The sequence below is a fragment of the Trichosurus vulpecula genome, chromosome 2 (assembly GCF_011100635.1).
Source record: "Trichosurus vulpecula isolate mTriVul1 chromosome 2, mTriVul1.pri, whole genome shotgun sequence".
NCBI lineage: Eukaryota > Metazoa > Chordata > Mammalia > Diprotodontia > Phalangeridae > Trichosurus > Trichosurus vulpecula.
In genome coordinates this window covers 185,481,282-185,501,526 of record NC_050574.1, presented here as the reverse complement: position 1 = coordinate 185,501,526, position 20,245 = coordinate 185,481,282, and the positions used below count along the sequence as shown (strand labels likewise).

Sequence of the window (20,245 nt, the reverse complement as noted above, 5' to 3'; positions counted from 1 at the left end):
ATCTTAAACTAGGTTTTAAAAAATGTTCAAGAAGAATGGGGTATAGAAAAAGTAATATATTCAGTCAGTCAACTAGCATTTGTTAAGTCCTCACTATGTGCCAGGGATGGTGCTAGTCCCAGAGATATGAAGATAATTTTTAAACGTTTAATGGCTTGCCAAAGTTATCTTCCAGATACGTAGGTCTGCTCACATTAGTTGTCTTCAAAAAATTAATGATTTTCTGTTGCTTTGGGTATAAAATGGTTTACTCTTATACTGATATAAAAGAGCTGCACTCTTATTTTTACAGTCTTATTTAATTTTGCTCCCCTGCAAGTATGCAAAAATTTATTACTATATGCTAGGCATTGGGGCTATTTGTAGACACAAAAACAAAATAAGCCCTAACCTTCAGAAGTTTATATTCTATCGAGGGGGAGAGGAACATGGATGCAGATAAGTAAATTAAAAGTTTATACAAAATAAATATGAAGTAATTTTTTTGGAGAAGTGATAAAAAACTATAGGAATCAGGAAAAGCCTTTTGTTGGAGGTGGTATTTGATTTGAGCCTTGCATAGAATTTGGGGCATTAAAAAAAGAGGCTAAAGGGGAGAGTATTTTGGTCTTAGAAGAGATAGCTTATGCAAAGGAAGAGAGATGGGGATTTATGGAGAGAATAGGAAGCACTCCAATTTGGCTAGAATGTAAAGTGCATGAGGATGAGAAACATGCAGTTAGTTGGGAAGGATGGGCTAGAGCCAGCTTCGGAAAGATTTGAAATGTTAGAGGGATATTTTATCCTTGAGGAAATGGAGCCACTGGAGCTTCTTGTGCAGGATAGTGACATGGTGCTTCAGAAATATCCCTGGGGAGTACGGAATGGAGAGGATCGTGACTGGATGCAGGAAAACCAGTTAGAAGCCCATTGCGGTTGTCTAGGGAAGTGATGGTGAGGCCCTGAACTGGGGTGGTAGATGTGTGAACTGAGAGGAGGAGATGGATAATAAGATATACGAATGAGGTAAAATCAATAGGACCTGACAAATCATTACCAATGGAGAGGGGGATAGGAAGGAGGAGTTAAGGATTACTCCTCGTTTATGAGGTTGGCTAAAAGAATGGTAATATCCTGAAGAAAAACAGCAAGTTTAGGAGGGTGGGTGTAGTTGAAAACATAATCAGTTCCATTTTGGACATGTTGAGTTTGAGATGTCTGTGGGAAAACCAGGTGGAGATGTCAAGCAGTCACTTGAAAATAAGGTCCTGGAGCTCAGGAGAGGGATGCAGAGAATATATGCAGATTTAAGAATCATTTACACAGAGATAATTGAACCTAAGGGATCTGATGAGGTCATTGATGAACTGTACGGAGAAAGACAAAGGTTTGAAATAGAGCCCTGTGATGGACCCTTATGAGAGTGTCAGAAGTAAAATTCAACAAGAGGTAGACTGAGGCATGTTCTCTCTGAGCATGATAATAGTTTATTAGCAAGGTTTGAACCTGGTAATAAAGCAGATGAATGGCTACCTCAGTTTAGGCAAAGATCGTGAATTGGAGGTGCAGATCCCTTTTATAAGCCTAAAACAAAGACCATAGCAGGATTGGTGAGGAAATAATACAATTGGTTATAGGGTTGGCAGCATCACAGGGGTGAGGAGTTATGATTGGTTCCATAGCTGAGGCATGGGAAACAATATATGACTGGTTGGAGGTTGGGAATGAAGGGCTAGCAACAACCCTCTCCTTCCCTCCAGAGACTAAGAAAAGCTCATTGCATGAGTCCACCCCAAGGTGAGAGGTGGTAGACTAGACTTCCTAGGGTAGCAAACCAGACATCCTTGAAGGATAGCTTGGTGGTGTAAAGATAACAGACCAGACTCCCTGGTATCCACCCTTACCTCTCAAGGATAGCAGATTTCTTTGAGACAAGAATAGAATAGTGATTAGCAGGAGAATTGGATTTCCAAACTTACTCATTAGAGGCCAGATGAATTTCTGAACTAAGTTCAGACCAAATCAAGTAATTTTAAACAGGGTCAATAAAAACGATACAGAATCCACTTAATCTTCTCAATTGAAAGAATATGGATTATGAGCCCACTAAGGAGCATGAGAAGGAGTAATGAGACATGGAAGATTACCAGAAGAGTCCTCTTTGAAAAATTCAGAGAATATCCAGGAGAATAAAGAGAGTAGGCCAACACTATCAAATATTGCAGAAAGAATAAGAAGGCAAAGTATTGAGAAAACTATTGGCTTTAGCAATAAAGATAGCATTTCTGACTTTTATCAGAGTAGTTTCAGTTGACTAGACTCAGAAACCTACTCAAGCACCATTTCTACGTCCTGATGCCTTTTAACTGCTGCTCCCTCAACTACTTTATACTTAGCTACTTTGTATTTGTTAATTATACTTATGCTGATTATTATTGTTATTATTATTATATACCTCTGGTCTCCTCTAGTAACATATAAGCTTCCTGTGAAGAGACAGTATTTCATTCTTTGTATTTGAATGCCTGCCTTCTAGTACAGTGCTGCGCCCATAGTGGCACTTAATTAATACTCATTGATCTTACATGTTTCCCCCACTTCACAGTCAAATTCCTCGAAAAAGTTTCCTCCACATCATCCCTCCCACTCAGTTTCCAATCTGGTTTCTGAGTCTAGTCAACTTTAAAAATAATAAAATTAAATTTAAAAAGGAAAAATAACTTTGGCAGGAAAGTGTGAGAGATGGACTATAATGGCAAAAGAGAGGGGGGCCAATTAGGAGGTTGTCGCAATAATTCCGGGAGAGCCTCAATTAAGGGGGTAGCTACATGAATGGGGAGAAGGGGTCATATGTGTAGATGGTGTGCAGGTAAAAGAAGCAAGATTTGGCAACTGATTAGATATATGATGCAAGGAAGCCTGAGTTGGGGGTAATGTAAAGTTTTACCCTGAGGGATAAGGAGAATGGTGCTACCCTAAGCAGAAATAAAAGCATTTGGAAGAGTATTTAGTGGGAAAGTGGGAAAGAATAATGAGTTCTGTTTATTCCTGGGACTTCAAGTTGGAAATGTCCAATAGACAACTGAGGATATGGGAAATAAGGTCTGACAGGTAGCGGCCAGACAAAGAAATTTGGATTGATTGAATAGGTACCAATGATAGGTTTTTGAGCAGAAGAACAAGTGTTTGATGAACTAATATCTAATTAATATGCAAGATGTATTAGAAAGGAAATTGGGCTCAAAGAGAATAACTTAGAGGCTGTTGAAGTATACAGGTCTGGGAGTAATGAGAATCAGATTTAAGATAGGTACAGTAGAAATGGATGGGATGAGTTCAAGAGACCTTTCAAGGAAGAAATGACAGGACATGGTGATAAATTAATTACATACACTGGTTATTAGTGTTCAGAATGACTTGGAGACACTGTGCAATTTCCAGTCTACAACAACATATGTTGTTTGTCTTAGAATATTTTGTCTCCTAGGAAAGGAGATGAACACATTTCAGATTTTCACAAGGGTTGAAACAGTTAATCTTTTGTCCTGTGTTAGGGTAGTCTTTCCCTGAGTATTCCGTTTAGTTAAGGAATACTTCTGTATTTGGGGAAAGGGTGAGCTTTTAAGTTCTTTTCCTATGCATTCATAGAAAAAGAATTTTCATTAAAAAAATAACCAACTTGATTTGATTTCTATGGATGATTTCATAGAAATTAGTATCAAAACTGGAAGGGATGTAGAGATCCTATAGTCTAACTTCTTGGTTATTGCAGGAGTGAAGAATGAGGGTTGAAGTGATTTGTTTCTGCCTCCCAGATGCCTAGTATGTTTTCCTTTTTCCCTTCTCTTTCCGATAAAGGCCTCCATTTAAAATAACTGCAGACATTATAAAATACTTGAGAGTCTACCCGCCAAGACAAACTCAGGAACTAGTTACAAACTTAGTAAACAGTTACAAAACACTTTTCATACAAATAAATTCTGATCTAAATAATTGGAAAGATATTCATGACTAGGGTGAGCCAATATAATAAAAATGACAGTTCTGCCTAAATTAGTATATTTATTTTGTGCCATACCAATCAAACTACCAAAAATATTTTACAGAGCTAGAAAAAATAATAAAATTCCCATGGAAGAACAAATGATCAAGAATATCAAGGGAATTAATGAGAAAAAAACCAGTCTGATACTGGCTAAAAATAGAGTGGTGAATCAGTGGAATAGATTAAGTACACAATACACAGGAGGAAATGACCATAGTAACTTCATGTTTAATAAATGCAAAGATCCAAACTTCTGGAAGAGGAACTCACTATTTGACAAAACTGTTGGGAAAACTGGAAAGCAGTTTGGAAGAGACGAAGTTTAGACCAGCATCTCACACCATACACCAAGATAAGGTGAAAATGGGTACGTGATTTAGACATAAAAGGTGATACCATAAGCAAATTAGGGGAGCAAGGAATAGTTTACCTGTCAGATCTGTGGATAAGAGAAGAATATATTACCGGGGCTGGGGGTGGGGCGGTGAGAGAGAAATCACATTACAGGATGTAAAAGATAATTTTAATTACATTAAATTTAAAAGATTTTGCTCAAAGTCAATGCAGCCAAGATTAGAAGGAAAGCAGAAAACTGGGGGTGGGATGGGGTTTACAGCAAGTGTCTTAGATAAAAGGCTTCATTTCTCAAATATGTAGAGAACTGAGCCAAATTGATAAAAATAAGAACTATTCCTTAATAAATGCTCAAAGGATATGAACAGGCAGTTTTGAGAAGAAATCAGAGCTATCAATAGTCAAATGAAGATTTGCTCTAAATCACTACTTATTAGAAAAATGAAAATTAAAACATCCCTGAAATATCAGATTATCTAAGATGACAGAAAAGGAAAATGACAAATGCTGGAGGGGATGTAGAAAAATTGACACTAATGCACTGTTGGTGGAGTTGTGAACTAGTTCAACTGTTCTAGAGAACAATTTGGAACTATGCCCAAAGGGCTAGGAAATAGTGCATACCATGTGACTCAGCAATACTGTTTCTAGATTTGAATCCTAGAGAAATCGAAGAAAAGGGAAAAGGACCCATATGTACAAAAATGTTTATAGCAGCTCATTTTTGTGGTGGCAAAGAATTGGAAATTGAGAGGATGCCTATCAAGTGGGAAATGACTGAACAAGTTGTGGTATATGTGTGATGGAATACTATTGTGTTATAAGAAATGATGAGCAGGTTGGTTTCAGAGAAACCTGGCAAGACTAGTATGAACTCATGCAAAGTGACGTGAGCAGAACAAGGAGAACTCTGTACATAGTAACAGTGTGATCAAGACAGCGACCCAAGACAATTCCAAAAGACCCTTGATGGAAAATGCTCTCTACCTCCAGAGAGAGCTGATAAGTGCTGAATGTTGATTGAAGCATAATTTTTAATAGTTCTTTATTTTTCTTGTTTTATTTTGTTTGTTTTCTTTTGCAACATGGCCAATGTGGAAACAGGTCGTGTATGACCTGACATGTATAGTTGAAATCAAATGGCTTCTCTTCTCAAGGAGTGGGTAGGGATGATAGGGAGGGATAGAATTTGGAACTCAAAATTTTTAAAAATGATTGTTAAGAATTTATTTTACATGTAATTTGCAAATATTCAATAAATAAAAATAAGTTTTAAAAATGATTGTTCCTGAGAGATGGAGTATCTTGCCAGTGTAGAGGCAATAGTCTGAGGATAAATAGGTTGAGAGTGAGAGGACTATTACCATAGCAGAACTGAGAGACAGCTTGGTCTGCTATAAGGAACACTACATGGAAAGTCAGAGATCCTGCTTTCAAATATCAATTCTGCTTCCTTCTTATGATCTGTGTGACCTTTGATAAGTAACTTTGTTTTTCTGGACTGCAGTTTCATTCTTTATAAGATGACTAGGTGATGGGGAGAAATTATCACCAATATTCCCAAATATGTGATCTTTGATTTTTCAAATCAGCCTAGGATTACATAAATAGAGTTAATTTAATGATTTTCTTCTAGGTATGTGTATATAAGAGAAAAACACTTAACAATTCGCTTTTTAAATACCATTTGTATCTTTTCAGTTTACAATGGAAAGAAGGCTAGATTCATAGTCAAAGGACATTGGTTAGAACCATGTGTCTTCCATTTATTATCTGTGTGTAACTCTCTGAATCTCAGTTTCCTTATCCATAAAGTGAGGGAGTTGGATTCAGTGACCTCTAAGGTCCTTCTAGCTCTCTATGAAGATATGATTCTATGACAGTTTTTCTTATCAAAACTGCTTAATATTCTGAAGAGGATCATCACAGCAGCCCACCAACAGAGAGATTTGTTCCTTGGGTTATAGCAATGTGCTTAAGACCGAGGTTTTATCTCTGAGATTTTTGTATCCTGATATATATACGTGTGTGTGTATGTATATATATATATACACACATATATATATATACACACACACACACACATATATATGTGTATATATATATGTAACCTTTTGAAAACCCAGTATATTTTTTAAAATTTCTTCAAAATTAAAATACCAAATACCTAATGTCACTCTATTGATTCTCAGACTGTTTAGTAGTTTCCCTTGAGTACTCATCCTGGACATTGTAAGAAAATACTTTTTTTTCTTTCTTGCCCTTCCCTCTCCTATCAGAATACTAAAAGACAATACAATTTTCCTTCCAAAGTATGTACTGAAATTTGCTTCTGCTTTGCCTATGTAACCTAGGGGGAAAAAGAAAAAGGCAATTTTTACAGTTATTTTTGGGTGGTAGAAATAGTCATTGCTGCTATAAATTTCTTTGAGTCTAGAATGTCACAATTATTTATAATCATGAAATGTTTAGAACTGGGAAACACACAAGATAGCTTATGGTTCATCTTCTCCCCAGCCCAATTTACAGATTCAGATATTGAGGCCCAGAATAGTCAAGCTACTTGTCCAGCAAATTAGTGACAGTCGAGACTGGGAATGGAGAGAGGAGTGTTGTTTCTGACTTTTCATCTAGTATTTTTCCTACTATTTCTAATCCAGAGCCTTTAGTACTGGATATGGTTTTCACAGCCACAGATATAAATGAGGTCAGTTTTTGGTCCTTAGGGGCAGGGAGAGATGAAATTAGCTAAATATTTTGCCCTGTATTCAAGTAATTGATTCCAAAGATAGGATCAGAGATAGTATTTCTCATCCATTTCCCTGTTTAACAATATATGCTTTCTAAATGGATAGTTATACCACAGTACCAAAAGTGAAAGCAAAACTCAATGCCCAACTCATGTAAGTCCAGCAGGAAAGGTATAGTATGGCTAAATAGAGGATAAAGGAAGTATGGAAGTTGTCACAGCTTTTTCATGAGCCTTCATGTGAGGGAGATGTGCTTTGTGGGGGCCTATAAACCTTTTGGTCCTGTGCCAGCCTTCAGTGCCTTGATATAAATACCACCATCTTTATGAGGGTCATAGAATAACTCTTAGCTGCAGAGTAATTTGAGTAATTATTCTTACTTATGTAGAGAAAAAAAATTGCTTCTGATGGTACATTAATTTCTTACATCATGATCTGGTCTTAAGGGTTTGAGAGCACTGACTGGCCAGGGTACACTCAACTGAATTCTTGGACAGTCTTTTATGGATTCATGCTTGTCTTTTGAACAATTTTGCCTTGGCTGACCTTCAATGTCCTCAGCAGCCTCAGACATGGGTGGCTATTGTTTGGAGGAGAGACCTATTTATAATGGATAGGTCCTAGTAATTAGTCTAAGGAGATAGCTGTTGTGTCAGGGTGGGCAAGCTGCCAGTGGAGATGATGTACTCATACTGAGAGTGACTTTGGAAGAAGCTGCTGTTACCTCAGGTTGGATCTGGCAGAACCTGTTCAGGCTTTGTAATTTGCAAGTGTTATGAGGGGATGGAAAAGTTGAATTTTAGAATGGAAACTGAGATTACAAATAGTAGTACTACAGAGAAAGCTATTAACTCATAGCATGTGAGTAAAAAGGATTATAATAAAGTAAATGGTACAGTGAATAAAGTTCTGGTTTTGGGGTCAGGAAGACTTGAGTTCAAATCCTGCATTGTTATCTGTGTATCCTGGTCACGTAACATAACCTCTCTTAGCCTCACTTTCCTCATCAATAAAATGAGTATAAAAATAGCACCTACTGCCCAGGGGCATCATGAAGATCAAATCAGATTATATGTGTAAAGTGTTTTGCAAACCATAAAGCTAACTGTTGTTATAATTATCATAAGAAAAATCTACTTTCATCTACTTAGGTGAGCTCCTTGAGGCAAAGACTTTTATTTTGTCTTTGTGTTCCCAGTGCCTGACACAAAATAGATGTTTGATAAATGCTTATTCAGTTGAATTAGGGAAAAAAAATCTTTGGAGGTTAAGAAGAAAAAAGTGGGTTAGTTCTTTCAAATAATATTTCAAATAAACATTTTTTATGTTTAGATCTCATAAGTTTGCATACCAGGTAGTGAAATATATAAAAATAAAAAATGGTCCCTTGTCTTATGAGGTCCCCTTTCACTTCTGGTGGTGGTAGAAGTAGTAGTAGTAACAACAATTAAAAACATTTATATTAACCATTAAAGATTTCCAAAGCACTTTATGTATGTTATCTCACGATCCTCACAACAACCCTATAAGGCATGTGTTACTATTGTCTCCATTTTACAGATGGGAAAACTGAGTCTGAGAGAGCTTAAGGGACTTGCCAAGGGTCACACAGCTAGGAAGTAGGTAGGATTTAAACTTGAGTGAATGAGGATTTAATTGAGTTGAGTGAGGTAGGATGTAGGATTTAAGCTTGAGTTTCAGTGGATAGGGTGCTGGGCCTGGAATCAGAAAGACTCCTCTTCCTGAGTTCAAATCCTGCCTCAGGCACTTCCTTGCTGTGTCACCCTGGGCAAATCACTTAACCCTATGTTTGCCTCAGTTTCCTCATCTGTAGAACGAACAAGAACACTCCAAATGGGGTTGTGGAGAGTCAGACACAACTGAAAAATGACTGAACAAATAACAGCTTTCTGACTTCACGTCCATCACTCTACTACACCACTTATCTGTCTCCTGGTAATGATAATGTCAGAGCATGTAAAGAATCACAGTTCATAAACACATCTGCAGGCATGAATTTGACTATGGTACTCTGAATCTGGGATCTTTTTCCTTTGTAGTGTTAACACTACACCCCCAACCAGTGGGTTGACACATTATTGGAGGAGTTGACTGTTTGGATGAGATTAGATCATTGGCTATTCTGGGGCAAAGTTCAAAGTAAATACTGAATTGGAAGAAAAGGATAAAGATCAGAAGATGGGCACTGTGTGAGCTTGTAGGAGTCGCAACCCTGCCTGATTAAATAAGTTATCAGCGTAAGTGGAGCAAAAGTAAAGATGTTGACCCTGTCACCATTTCTTAAATCAGTTTAACCAACATAGAATAGTTAACACAATGAGGAAGCTTTTAAAAAATAGCAGCCAAGAAGTCATGGTGAAAAGGAATAGGTTGATGGACTTTGAAAACAAGCTGCTCATGGGGACATCAGTTTGTATCCTGCAGTCTCCCAAGTATGAGAGCAGGGCTTGTTGCAGGGGAGAAGACTATAAAACCAGCTACTGAACTCCTTGTTTAATAGAACACAGCAATGAGGAGTTGATTGGAATGAACATCCAAGAAGAAGTTGCTATATATTGGCTGAGAAGGGGTCTAGAAACGACAGTGAAGAATGAGGAGTAGGGGGTGACTTTCTTCCTAGTCTACTGTCTGGAGACATGAGGGAAAGAGCACCCAGCATTGCTGAAGGGTACCCTAGAATGCAGTGTCTTCTAAAGAAAGCTATGTGAGTATGTTTTTTGTGAGTATAAGAAAATTGCCAAAGTAGGAGAAGGAATCTAGAAAGCTTGTTAATGATGGAGCTTGGCTTCTAGAAGGCACATGGAAAAAGGTGACAGGGATTAGGGATTACAACATGAGATGGGAACAGGCAAGTTTTCACTATTTCCAACAGTGGGTCATAATCTTAATTGTCACACAACTGGCTTGACAGGTATGTAGAGATTATGAGATCCCCTTTTTTCTGATTTTTCTGAAAAAATGAAGTTGTGTCAGAGATGTGAGTTCACCTATATGAAAGGATAGACAAAGCCTTTTCAAAAAAGTATTTTTATGGTAATGCACAATTTACTTTTATTTGTACATGAAATTGTACTAATTAATTCTATTGTGGTCCAGAACACTACAAAGCATCCTCTGAAAAGACTATGCAGAAGACACTGGTGTAAACCAGTGGTGTTAAACTCAATCAGAAAGGAGGGACTAAGTCATATATAAGGATCCATGCAGGTGCATATTGACTTAGAAAACCACATATTAACATTATCTTTGTTCTATTGTATTTTATTTATTTTGTTAAATATTTCCCAATTATATTTTATCTGGTTCTGGCTACACTCAGGAGTGTTGGTCCTTTTGGGCCATATGTTTGACACCTCTGGTCTAAACATCCATATTGGAAAATCAAGATACATGAGAAACACCTGTTATCTAGATCAAGTCATGATGCTCTGGATAAGCAGCCTACTGAATTAGTGTATGGAGGGATGAGGAAATTAATGGATAAAGAAAACCCAGGGTAGAAAGTCACGTATCTGATACAAACTGATTGTGTAATCCTAGACAAGTCATTTTAATGTCTCAGTGCCTTAGGCAGCTGGCAAAGAGGATATGTTGTGAAGTTGCTGCTGATTTGCTTTGGTAGAAGGGATTTCTTCAAGGGGAGTTTCATACACTAATGCAACCAAAATCCCAGGTCCAAGCCCCCCTGCCTCCCCAGATTTTACAGTCATTTACAGACCTATACACAATCTTAGGTAGGCTCCACAATTGAGTAAGGGGCCAGAATTGAGCAGGAGGAAGAAAGCAGGCTGAATTACAGTTGGGAAATTGTGTGTTGTTTTTAGTCATACCAAATGCCTCCCATGTCTTTAATACCAATGTTAAGTTATTTTAAGTCATTGAACATAAGCTACTCGAGGGTAGGGACTGTTTTTTGCTTCTTTGCTGGCTATCCTTTTTTTAGGATCATAAATTCTCAGTGGATTCATGAAAAGACATGAGAAAGAATCACAAGCAAAATACCTTACAGTGGTTGGGTTCTGCAAATTAGAGAACCTCAGTTCCATTCAAGTATTAGTGGAAATTATTTTAGGATAAAGGATTACCCTATCATGGACAAAATTTTAAATATTTAAACTAAGAAACATCCCTATTTCCTCCCAAGGAAATATTTCCCCCCAAGGAAATATTTCCCATCTGCTGTAGAATTTTATTCTGTCTTGGGTCATCATCTTGGGTCTCTTTAGACTTATATTTAAACTTTTAAATGTGGGCTGATGGCCAAGGCTTGAGTCTGGCTTTCAGTCACTCCACAGAAAGTATCTGTGGAAAATAACTCCCTTGTCCCTTGATAACATTCCTAAGCAGTGACTTTCTATATGTGGATGAAACCTACAAAGAGCAGAATTTGTATTTGTAAAGTTACTGTTTCTGTTTTGGTCCCCAGAGAATTCCCAAGCCTGGATCCCTCTGAAAAGATCATGTATTCACACTATATTTTCACCCTTATATTATTTGTCAAAGCCTGTTTTATAGAAGTCATTTGACTTTGAAAGAAAACTCCAGACTTTTACATTTCTCTGGTCATTATGAAAGCCATCAAATAAATTGAAAATGACTCATTAGGTAAACAGGCTTACACAGCAGATGAAAACTCATATCTTCCCAGAGGATTCTTAGTTGTTAACAGGAAATGTCTATCTGCTAAAAGATTTTCAGACTCTGAGGAAGATGTGTAATACCCTGTCTGGTGCCACCTAGCACTGAATCCCAGGCATTGGAATATATCATTCCCCTCGGCCTGATTTGGACATCTACTTCTCACTGAATAGCTTTGACTTAGGCAATCCTTCTATTTCTCTTAGTGAATTTTTAGACCATTTATTAAATTGGAAGGTTAATATTCTTTACATGTGTGTCATCTGGTGCTCCTGTGTAATTTTCAAAGGCTATTTATTCATTTTTTAATAGTAGTATTGAGCCTTAAATTGCTAAGGGACCAGTGTCCCTCTTGGGAAATTGAGAGGAAGAGGAGGGAAAGAAGGGCATCTTAACCCAAAGTACAATCAAACAGAGGTAAATTTTTGTTTAAAAATGTCCTCTGATTTTGTGGGAAAAGCATGGGATTTGGCATTAGAGGAAATGGATGTGAATCCTGGATCTACCACTTACTACCTTGGCAATATTGGGCAAAGAGCTTTTGTTCCCTGAAACTCAGTTTCCTTATTCCTAAAATGAGGATGATAGGTTAGATTTCTAGGGTCTTCTCCATCTCTAGATCTATGATGCTGTTGTGACCTGGGTTCAAATACTGGTTCTATTGGTAATTTCCTTGGTGACCTTGAATAAGTTGCTTCCCCTTTTCTATAAAGTGATGAGCTAAAGTAGGTGGTTACTGTAATCCCTTTGGGCCCTAAATCTACAATCCAATGATGCTGTTTTCCTACAATATCTATAAATTAAGGACATCCCTTTTTTGATACTTGAATAGATTTATGATCTCACTAATGTGGCACAATTCGTAGTTCACTCATGAATTTCTGTTCTTTGTGACAATTGTCCACATCATCCTATAACTCATCTAGGGAATGTACCTCCCATGCCAAGAGTTTTGCTTTAGGTATCTTGACGACATTACTTGGGTCATGTAGCCCATGGCCTGTCCATGGGTTACACTTTGTTCTTGTGACATGACTAGCTTACCTGTTTTTAGGAATGCATTTATTTAATATTTTTCAGTTTCCCTTTATAGTTTAAACCCAATAATAACCTACTTTTATTTTTTTACTCTTGGTTTACTTATCTGTGATCTATATTGACTAGACGAACAGTCAGCACTTCCTCCCATTGTATCCTGCTTCTCAGTCCTCTTGGCTTTATTTGAGAGAAAGGGAAGAGGAAGGAAGGAAACAAGCGTTAGTTAATTCCCTGTATATGCCAGACACTATTGTAAGTGCTTTACAAATATCATCTCAATTGATCCTCATAACAACCCTGGGAAGTCGTTTTTATCCCCACTTTACAGTTGAGCAAACTGAAGCAGATAGAGGTTAAGTAAGCTAGTCACAGAGCTGCTAGGTGTCTGAGGTCAGATTTGAACTCAGACTTTCCAGACCCAGTGTTCTATCCACTGTGCCGCCTAGTTGCCTTGTCATTGACTTCCTGGTCCTTGGTTAGCCCAGCTTCAACCTACCTTTCCAGCTTTATTATGTGTTATTCTTCTCTACTCTGAGGTTCAACCAAACTGACCTTCTTACTGATCTTCACATATAACATGCTGTCTTCTGTCTCTGTGCTTTGCTACTGGCTGTCCTCTAAGCCTGGAACACACATCTTTGTTCCTTTTGTACCTCTCGCCTCTTAGAACTCCTTGTTTCTTGCAGCACTCTGCTTAAGCTACACCTTCATATTAAACCTTCCCTGATTCCTTTCCCAGCTACTGGATCCCTTTCCCTACCAACATTTACCAATAATTATGTTGTATTTATTTTCTGTATAGATTAATTTAGTGAAGGCAGTTAGTGAATGCTTAAAAAAAACTCAACAAAAACTTGTTGCCTTTCCAAATTATTTATATAAGTTTTGTCTCCCCCAGTAGAATGTAAGCTTTCTGAGGGCAAGGACTGTTTCATTTTTGTCTTTATATCCCCAGTTCCTGAAATATTGTAGATCCTAAATAAATGCTTGTTGATTGGACCCCATGTATGCTTTGGCCAACTCACTCTCCTCCATCTCTCACCCCAACAACCTTCACGTAGAGTAGAACATCCTAATTTTTTCCCCAGGCATTGGCCATATATCATCTTATCCCTTTGTATCCATTAAGGTAGCAGGTGTTTTGTGTTAAAAGAATAAAAACAGATAAATGGCAGCTTGGAGAGCCAATGGCAGTGATAAGCAAGGCCTTGGTGTTCTGTGATCTGTAGTTTCATAACTGTCAAATAATCTATCAAACTGTGAAAAGAATAGCAACAAATTCAGTTGCAGGCTCTCTTTGTCTCTCTTTGGAAGGTTGGGGGGGGGGTATGAAATCTAAGCTATTTGGGAGCAGTCCAAGGATAGTTGTATTGCCCCAGTTTGAAAGCCATTGGACATGTAGCGAGGTGATACCAAACTCCAAAGTCTGGCAGGAACAGATGTTGAAATGTGAATCCCACATACTGTGTATGTGGAAATCAAATCATTTTTCTATCAGCATCTAAAGTAGGAGGGAAAATACAACAGGTGGAGGCAACATCCTGGCAAAAATCTAATTGTCAAACCCTTTTGCCTGACAAAATACATTTTTGTAGATTTTGGTTTCCTTCAGTGTGGCTTTCCTTTCACATTTATTGAGTCTGGCCTTGATTTTTCGATAAGTGTGTTCTCAGTGTGCAGGATATAGTAAAGTAACCTTATGAAATACTGTTCCAGATTTTTGTTTGAAGGGGGAGGTCAGAACAAGGATGACAGTCACCTTCTCGGGGCTGCTTCCTCAGTATTTCTAAAGGTCATCTTGTATAATCACTTTAACTTTGTAACTGGTTCATAATTTGGGGTTCTTTAGATTGAGAGAATGGGTTTGCTTGAAACCAGGCCCCATATACAATGGGTTTTACAGATTTTAAGTATCCCATAGTCTCCTGAATATTATTACAACTTAGCAGCGACAGCTGGTGGTTGAGTGGATAGAATGCCTGGCCTGGAGTTAGAGAGGCCTGGGTTCAAATCTGCCATCAGTTACTTACTAGCTAAATCCCTTGACCACTGTCTGCCTCAGTTTCCTCCATTATAAAATGGAGATAATAATAGCACCTCCCTCCCAGGGTTGTTGTGAGGATCCAGTTCCTGATGTATAGCGGGCACTCTGTCCTTCTCCCTGCCGCTAGACTGTTGCCTTGAATTTCTTTCACAGAACCTCTTACTTCAGTGCCACCATAACTGGAAACAGGCATTTGTGGTGAAATTATGATTTAAGGAGCAGGGTTTAATTTATGCCCAGAAATAGCTATTCAACCAGTGTCTGACATAATTATGCTCTTTGGTGGGGAAGAAGGGATGAGAAGAATCTGGGTAGGAGTGATTAATGTTTGTAGAGATACTCGTTTTTGACAGAGACCTATTTACCAAAGTTTTATTAGCCTTTCCATCTGTTTCTGGAAACAAAGCGTATCAGAGCTAGAAAGAAACTAGTTCGGCCCTCTCAGTTTAAAGACAAAACCGAAGCCCTGAGAGATTAAATAATTGTCCTGGCATCACACAGATAGTAAGTGGTAGATAGAACTTAGACCCAGGTTTTGAGTCCAAATCCAGAGCACTCTCCAGTATATGAGGCTGCTGTTTTGGCACAGTGTCTCTTCTGGTGAGTTCTTGTCATTAGCCTTAAAGACTTGTCAGCTTTTATTATGCTTGAAAGTTGTACTTGTTTCCTTCCTTCCATTCCTTTTTCTTCCTTTCCCTAAACAATTTCTATGTACCTAGGCACCTTGCGAAGAACTGGGGATATAAAGAAAGGCAAAAATATGGGCTCTGCCCTCAAGGGGCTCACAGTCTAATGGGAAAGACAACATGTAAATAACCATGTACATTCTAGGTGCATTCAGTGTAAATAGAATGTCATCTTGGGGGATGTCACTGGAGGCTGTGGGGGATGAAAGGGGGAAAGAACAAGAAAGGCCTGTTGTAGAAGGTGGGGTTTGAACTCACTTTTGAAACCAGGGAAGTTCAGAATCAGAGGAGAGGAAGGAGAGTATTCCGGGCATGAGGGACAGCCCGAGAAGAGGTGCAGAGATGGGAGGTGACATTCTGCTGCTGGATTGTGAGTGTGTGGATGGGAGTAAAGTATAAGGAGGCTGGAAAGCTAAAAGAGCTGAGGGTTGGGGTTGGATGTGAAGGGCTTCAAATACCAAATGGAGGACTTTCTATTTGATGCTAGAAGTAAGAGAAGTGGAGTTGGAGTAGGGCGGTGATACGGTAGCTGTGGTGTGTCACAGAGCAAGGTGAAGCAGGGATGAGATCAGGATCAGAGGGAAGAGGCAGGACATCTAGGGGGAGACATGGTAAAGATGGAGCCTGATGCCCAAGTTGCAGGCCATCCACATATTTAAACTAAAAGTAATGACAATCTGGTGTTCAGACTTTAATACAGTAAAATACTTTGTAGCCCACTGCTGCGTGTATACAGGAGTTCCTCACGTTGCTGGCTGTTTGTCACACTGTTGTTCCAGAGAATGACGGCAATACTATCAACTACCAGGCCTCTTCCCCAGGTGAGTGTTCTACTTGAGATGTTGTGCCTTTTACCTTTTAGATCACTGGATGTATTCTGCCTTTGAGGCTCATGGTGGCTCTGTTGATTAAGAGTGTGATATAGGTTGTATCTGAAAAAACCTTGTCTACTTGTTCGTTTGGCTTTGCTTGGGCACGGAAACATTTTCCATGACTTAAAGGCAGTTGTTTGGGAAAGGTGTCAGTGCTATAGAAAAGTGGCACTGCCTAGTCCCAGCTTTACAACACTTTAGCAGCAGAAACATGACATGTGGAGCCTCAAGAATGCCCGAAAGGTTCTCTCTTCATCCTGGCTTCCTAGCAGCAGTTGCTAAACCCTCATCTGTCCCTTGAGAGAGAAAAAAATGAACTGCAGTGAAGAATAATGATGTTATTTCTGGCTTTGCCAGTGGATTTTAAGTGTGAGAGACCCTGTTCTTATTATTAGATAGAGAGAAAATGATCTCTTATCTATTACCCTGGCTTTTTTCTCTTGTCCTGGTACAGTGCCATTGAGAAGGGCCTCAGAAAACTTATACCTGAAAAAAGATCCCTTCTACATCACACCTGATAACTGGGCTTTACCACCAGTGATGGGATCCCACTACCTCCTGGGGCAGCCTATTATACTTTGGGATGGCTCTCACTATGAAGAATTTGCCTACCATCAAACAAATTGCCTTTTCCTTGTGCCTTTTTCTTGTTAAGTCCTCTAGGATTAAACAGAACATGTATATGCCCTTTTCCACATGGTAGCCTTTCCTTCAAATACTTGAAGACAGTTATCATGTCCCCCTGAACCTTTGTTTTTCAGACAAAATAGCCAAATAGTCAAAACAGTAATAAGATTTAAACCTTTGCGTCCACTTCACTGGATTAGTGGGCATATGAGAAGTGTGTGCTTGATCTTAACAGTGAATAGTCATAAAATCATTAATTTTCAGCTCCTAGAAAACTATTTAAAAAATTACTTCTTACACTGTACAAAATGTTATCCAGTGATTGGAAAAGTCTTTGGATTCCTTATAGTTTCTCATTTGTTTCCAACCTATCAAATAAGGCCCGTTATCTTAAAATAATTTGAGAGTCTTAGCATTGAATGCTACCAGTACCGTAGTTCCATCTTGGTGATAGATATTATTTCTTTAGCCCTCCTTAATAAGGACCATTTTTTATCAACAGATGAAGGGGCATTAGTGAAAGGAGCAAAAAAACTTGGCTTCGTCTTTACTGGAAGAACTCCTGACTCGGTTATCATAGAAGCTGTAAGTAGGATGCTTGTGAACTTGGCATTATATCAGAGAAATCTCTGTTAAGCTCTTAACAGAGCCTTCAGGAGGAAGGTTCCCCCCCACCATAACAGACATATAGTACTGATGTAAAGTACAAAACGTGAATAATTGTCTTTGAGCTTTGCTCTACACTTTATGAGCTGGGTCTTGTTTCCATTTTATAAATGAGGAAACTGAGGCTCAGAGGGTAGGTATATGTGACTTGTCGAAGTTGACAAAAAATACCTGACAGAGGCTTAGACTCCTTGTCTTCCTGACTCCAAATCCAGTGCTATAGCCACAAGCCCAGGCTCTTCCACATTATAATTAGGAAATAAATTTTAATGTTTAAGTATGTCTTGTGGGCATGTTTGTTAAGTCTTTGTATTATGCACATTGCTTTAGGAAATGTCACCAAGCATGAAACCTCACCATAAGGCTTTGGTGTTTTGTCTGCAAATCCTGGCTTCCGCATTTACACCCCTTGAAGAGACTTTGTTTGTGAAGACAGTGTAATGTTCTATGCTTTAGCAGTTTGGAACAATCCTTGTTCTTGGAACAAATGTCCTCATTTCATTTTCTCCTCTGCACTGTACTTTATCTGTTTAGGGCTAGATAGGTAAAAGGCATAGCAGAGTAGAATGGATAGAAGGCAGCAGGAATCAAAGGTGTGGATAGGAGCAAATTATCATTTTCTCCCTGCCCTGTGAGCTTGAGATCTGGGAACAGAAATTTGATTCAGGTGAGGAAGCATTAAGTTCAGTCAAAGTCAGGTCTCAGAGGTGAGAGAACATTAGAGCCTGGGGGCCAAGTCAGGAGGTGCCAGTAATGGGTTGGGTTGAAACATTTGGTTAGATAGACAGGACCATGTCAGGACAGTAGAAAGAGCCAAAGATAAATTTGGGTTGGAAGCATCAGAGGATAATGTATACTTGCCAGTGTTCAGCAAAAGGCCCAAATGGAAGAAGGATTCCTTCTAGAAGGTGAAGTCTTTTTAGTAGATGACATTATGCGGATGGCTTCAAGCTCTAAGATATTACAGAACCTACTAAATGGCATCCATAAGCATTCAGGAGAGTTTAGCTTTAATAGCTATTTAGGTAAAATTAAGTGGATGAAGAATGTGTATATGCAGGTGGAGGTACAGTCCAGAGAGGTGGTCCATTACTACATCTGTTTCCTTGGAGAGACACTGCATATGGACAGGGAACTAGACATAGAATGAAATGGGAGAAATAGCTGAATTATGTTAAGAAAAATGTTCAGTGCTTGTAATGATCCTCAAGCTTCTCTCTGAAATGAAGACCAATCATTTTTATATCAGAATTCTTCAGGCCATACTTCACATTACTATGTAGGTATAGGATACCAAAGACTCTAGAGAATTAAGTTGTAGGTCACCCAAAGGGTAAAGGAGAGATAGACCCATAATAGGTGTGAGCAGTTCAATGAATAACTGCACAGGAGAAGTGAGCTAAAGTAGGGTAGTGAATGCCCTCAAAAGACAGTGGGCTAGTCATGTAGTAGGGACAGCAAGGGAAAACCACTGCAAAGACTGTGTGCAATTTGAACCCACTCAATATCAGGAGAACTAGAGAAAGGCACCCAGCATGTTGGGTATATCCTTTGTGAAGGAGTCATAGGAGGACGTGATTAATACTCACACAGGATGCTGTGTGCCTGGCTTGTGATCTGCATCTTTGGAGGGAGAACCCACATCAAGGAGATCTCTCATCCATCCAAGCACTGCAACTTCAAAGAGGGTTTAAAGATGCTGTAATGAAGCACTTTAGAGATGATCAGATTCAACCCCTTCATTTTAAAGATGAGAAAACAGTCTCTGAAAGTTTAAAGGGCTTTCCAAAGGTCACGCAACTAATCGATCTCTAAGTCAGAAGTAAAACCCAGGGTTCCTGACACTCTGTCCAATGTGTTTTCTGTATGTTTTTATTTTTGCAGTACCAAAAATCAAGTAGAAAAGTCTATACCATATTAGTTGATATAAAACTGAAAGTCTTTCTTCCTCCACCCACCCAAGAGTATGTTTTTTTGTTAGTTTATCTTTGTATATTATGATGGCGTCTTGATTTATATTTCTATTAGATGTCATTTCTGTTCCCTTAGTTTAATGTTTTACCATCCCTGTAACTTTCTCCCCTTTATTGAGCAGAGGTTTCAGTTGTAGTCTTCAGCTGGCTGTCCTTAGACCCTAATGCCCTATTAGCCAAGTACATACTATGAGTCTGATGGCTCTTTTCCGGAAGAGTGCTTAGTTGGCAAATTAGGACTTGTTTTTACCAGAAGAGGGAGCTGTCACACAAGTTTCATACAATAATTTTTTGAAAGTGGTGTCTTGGGGCTAGAGGTGGAGTACGTATATGGTGTAGGGGAGTATGGAGGTTTGGATGTTGTGGGGAAAATTGTGAACTTTGGATTATTTGTAAAAGTAGGTTGTTTTATCTTCCTGCAGTTGGGTCAAGAAGAAACATTTGAAGTTCTTAATGTCTTGGAGTTTTCAAGGTATGTTTATGTTTCCACATACTGAAAACATTGTAATGTAAGCAGCAAAGGAATGCATTCTACCTCCTTCATAGGATTAT

General features: G+C 38.6%; 1 protein-coding gene across 1 annotated transcript in view; it reads left to right on the top strand.

Annotated features, from left to right (window-relative positions):
• Positions 1–20,245, top strand: part of ATP8A2 (ATPase phospholipid transporting 8A2) — a 759,667-nt gene that overhangs the window by 231,670 nt on the left and 507,752 nt on the right. Inside the window, exons 17-19 of the mRNA XM_036745978.1 lie at positions 16,271–16,376; positions 17,557–17,639; positions 20,116–20,165. Coding sequence (XP_036601873.1) covers positions 16,271–16,376; positions 17,557–17,639; positions 20,116–20,165 — 239 coding nt within the window. The remainder of the gene's footprint in view (positions 1–16,270; positions 16,377–17,556; positions 17,640–20,115; positions 20,166–20,245) is intronic.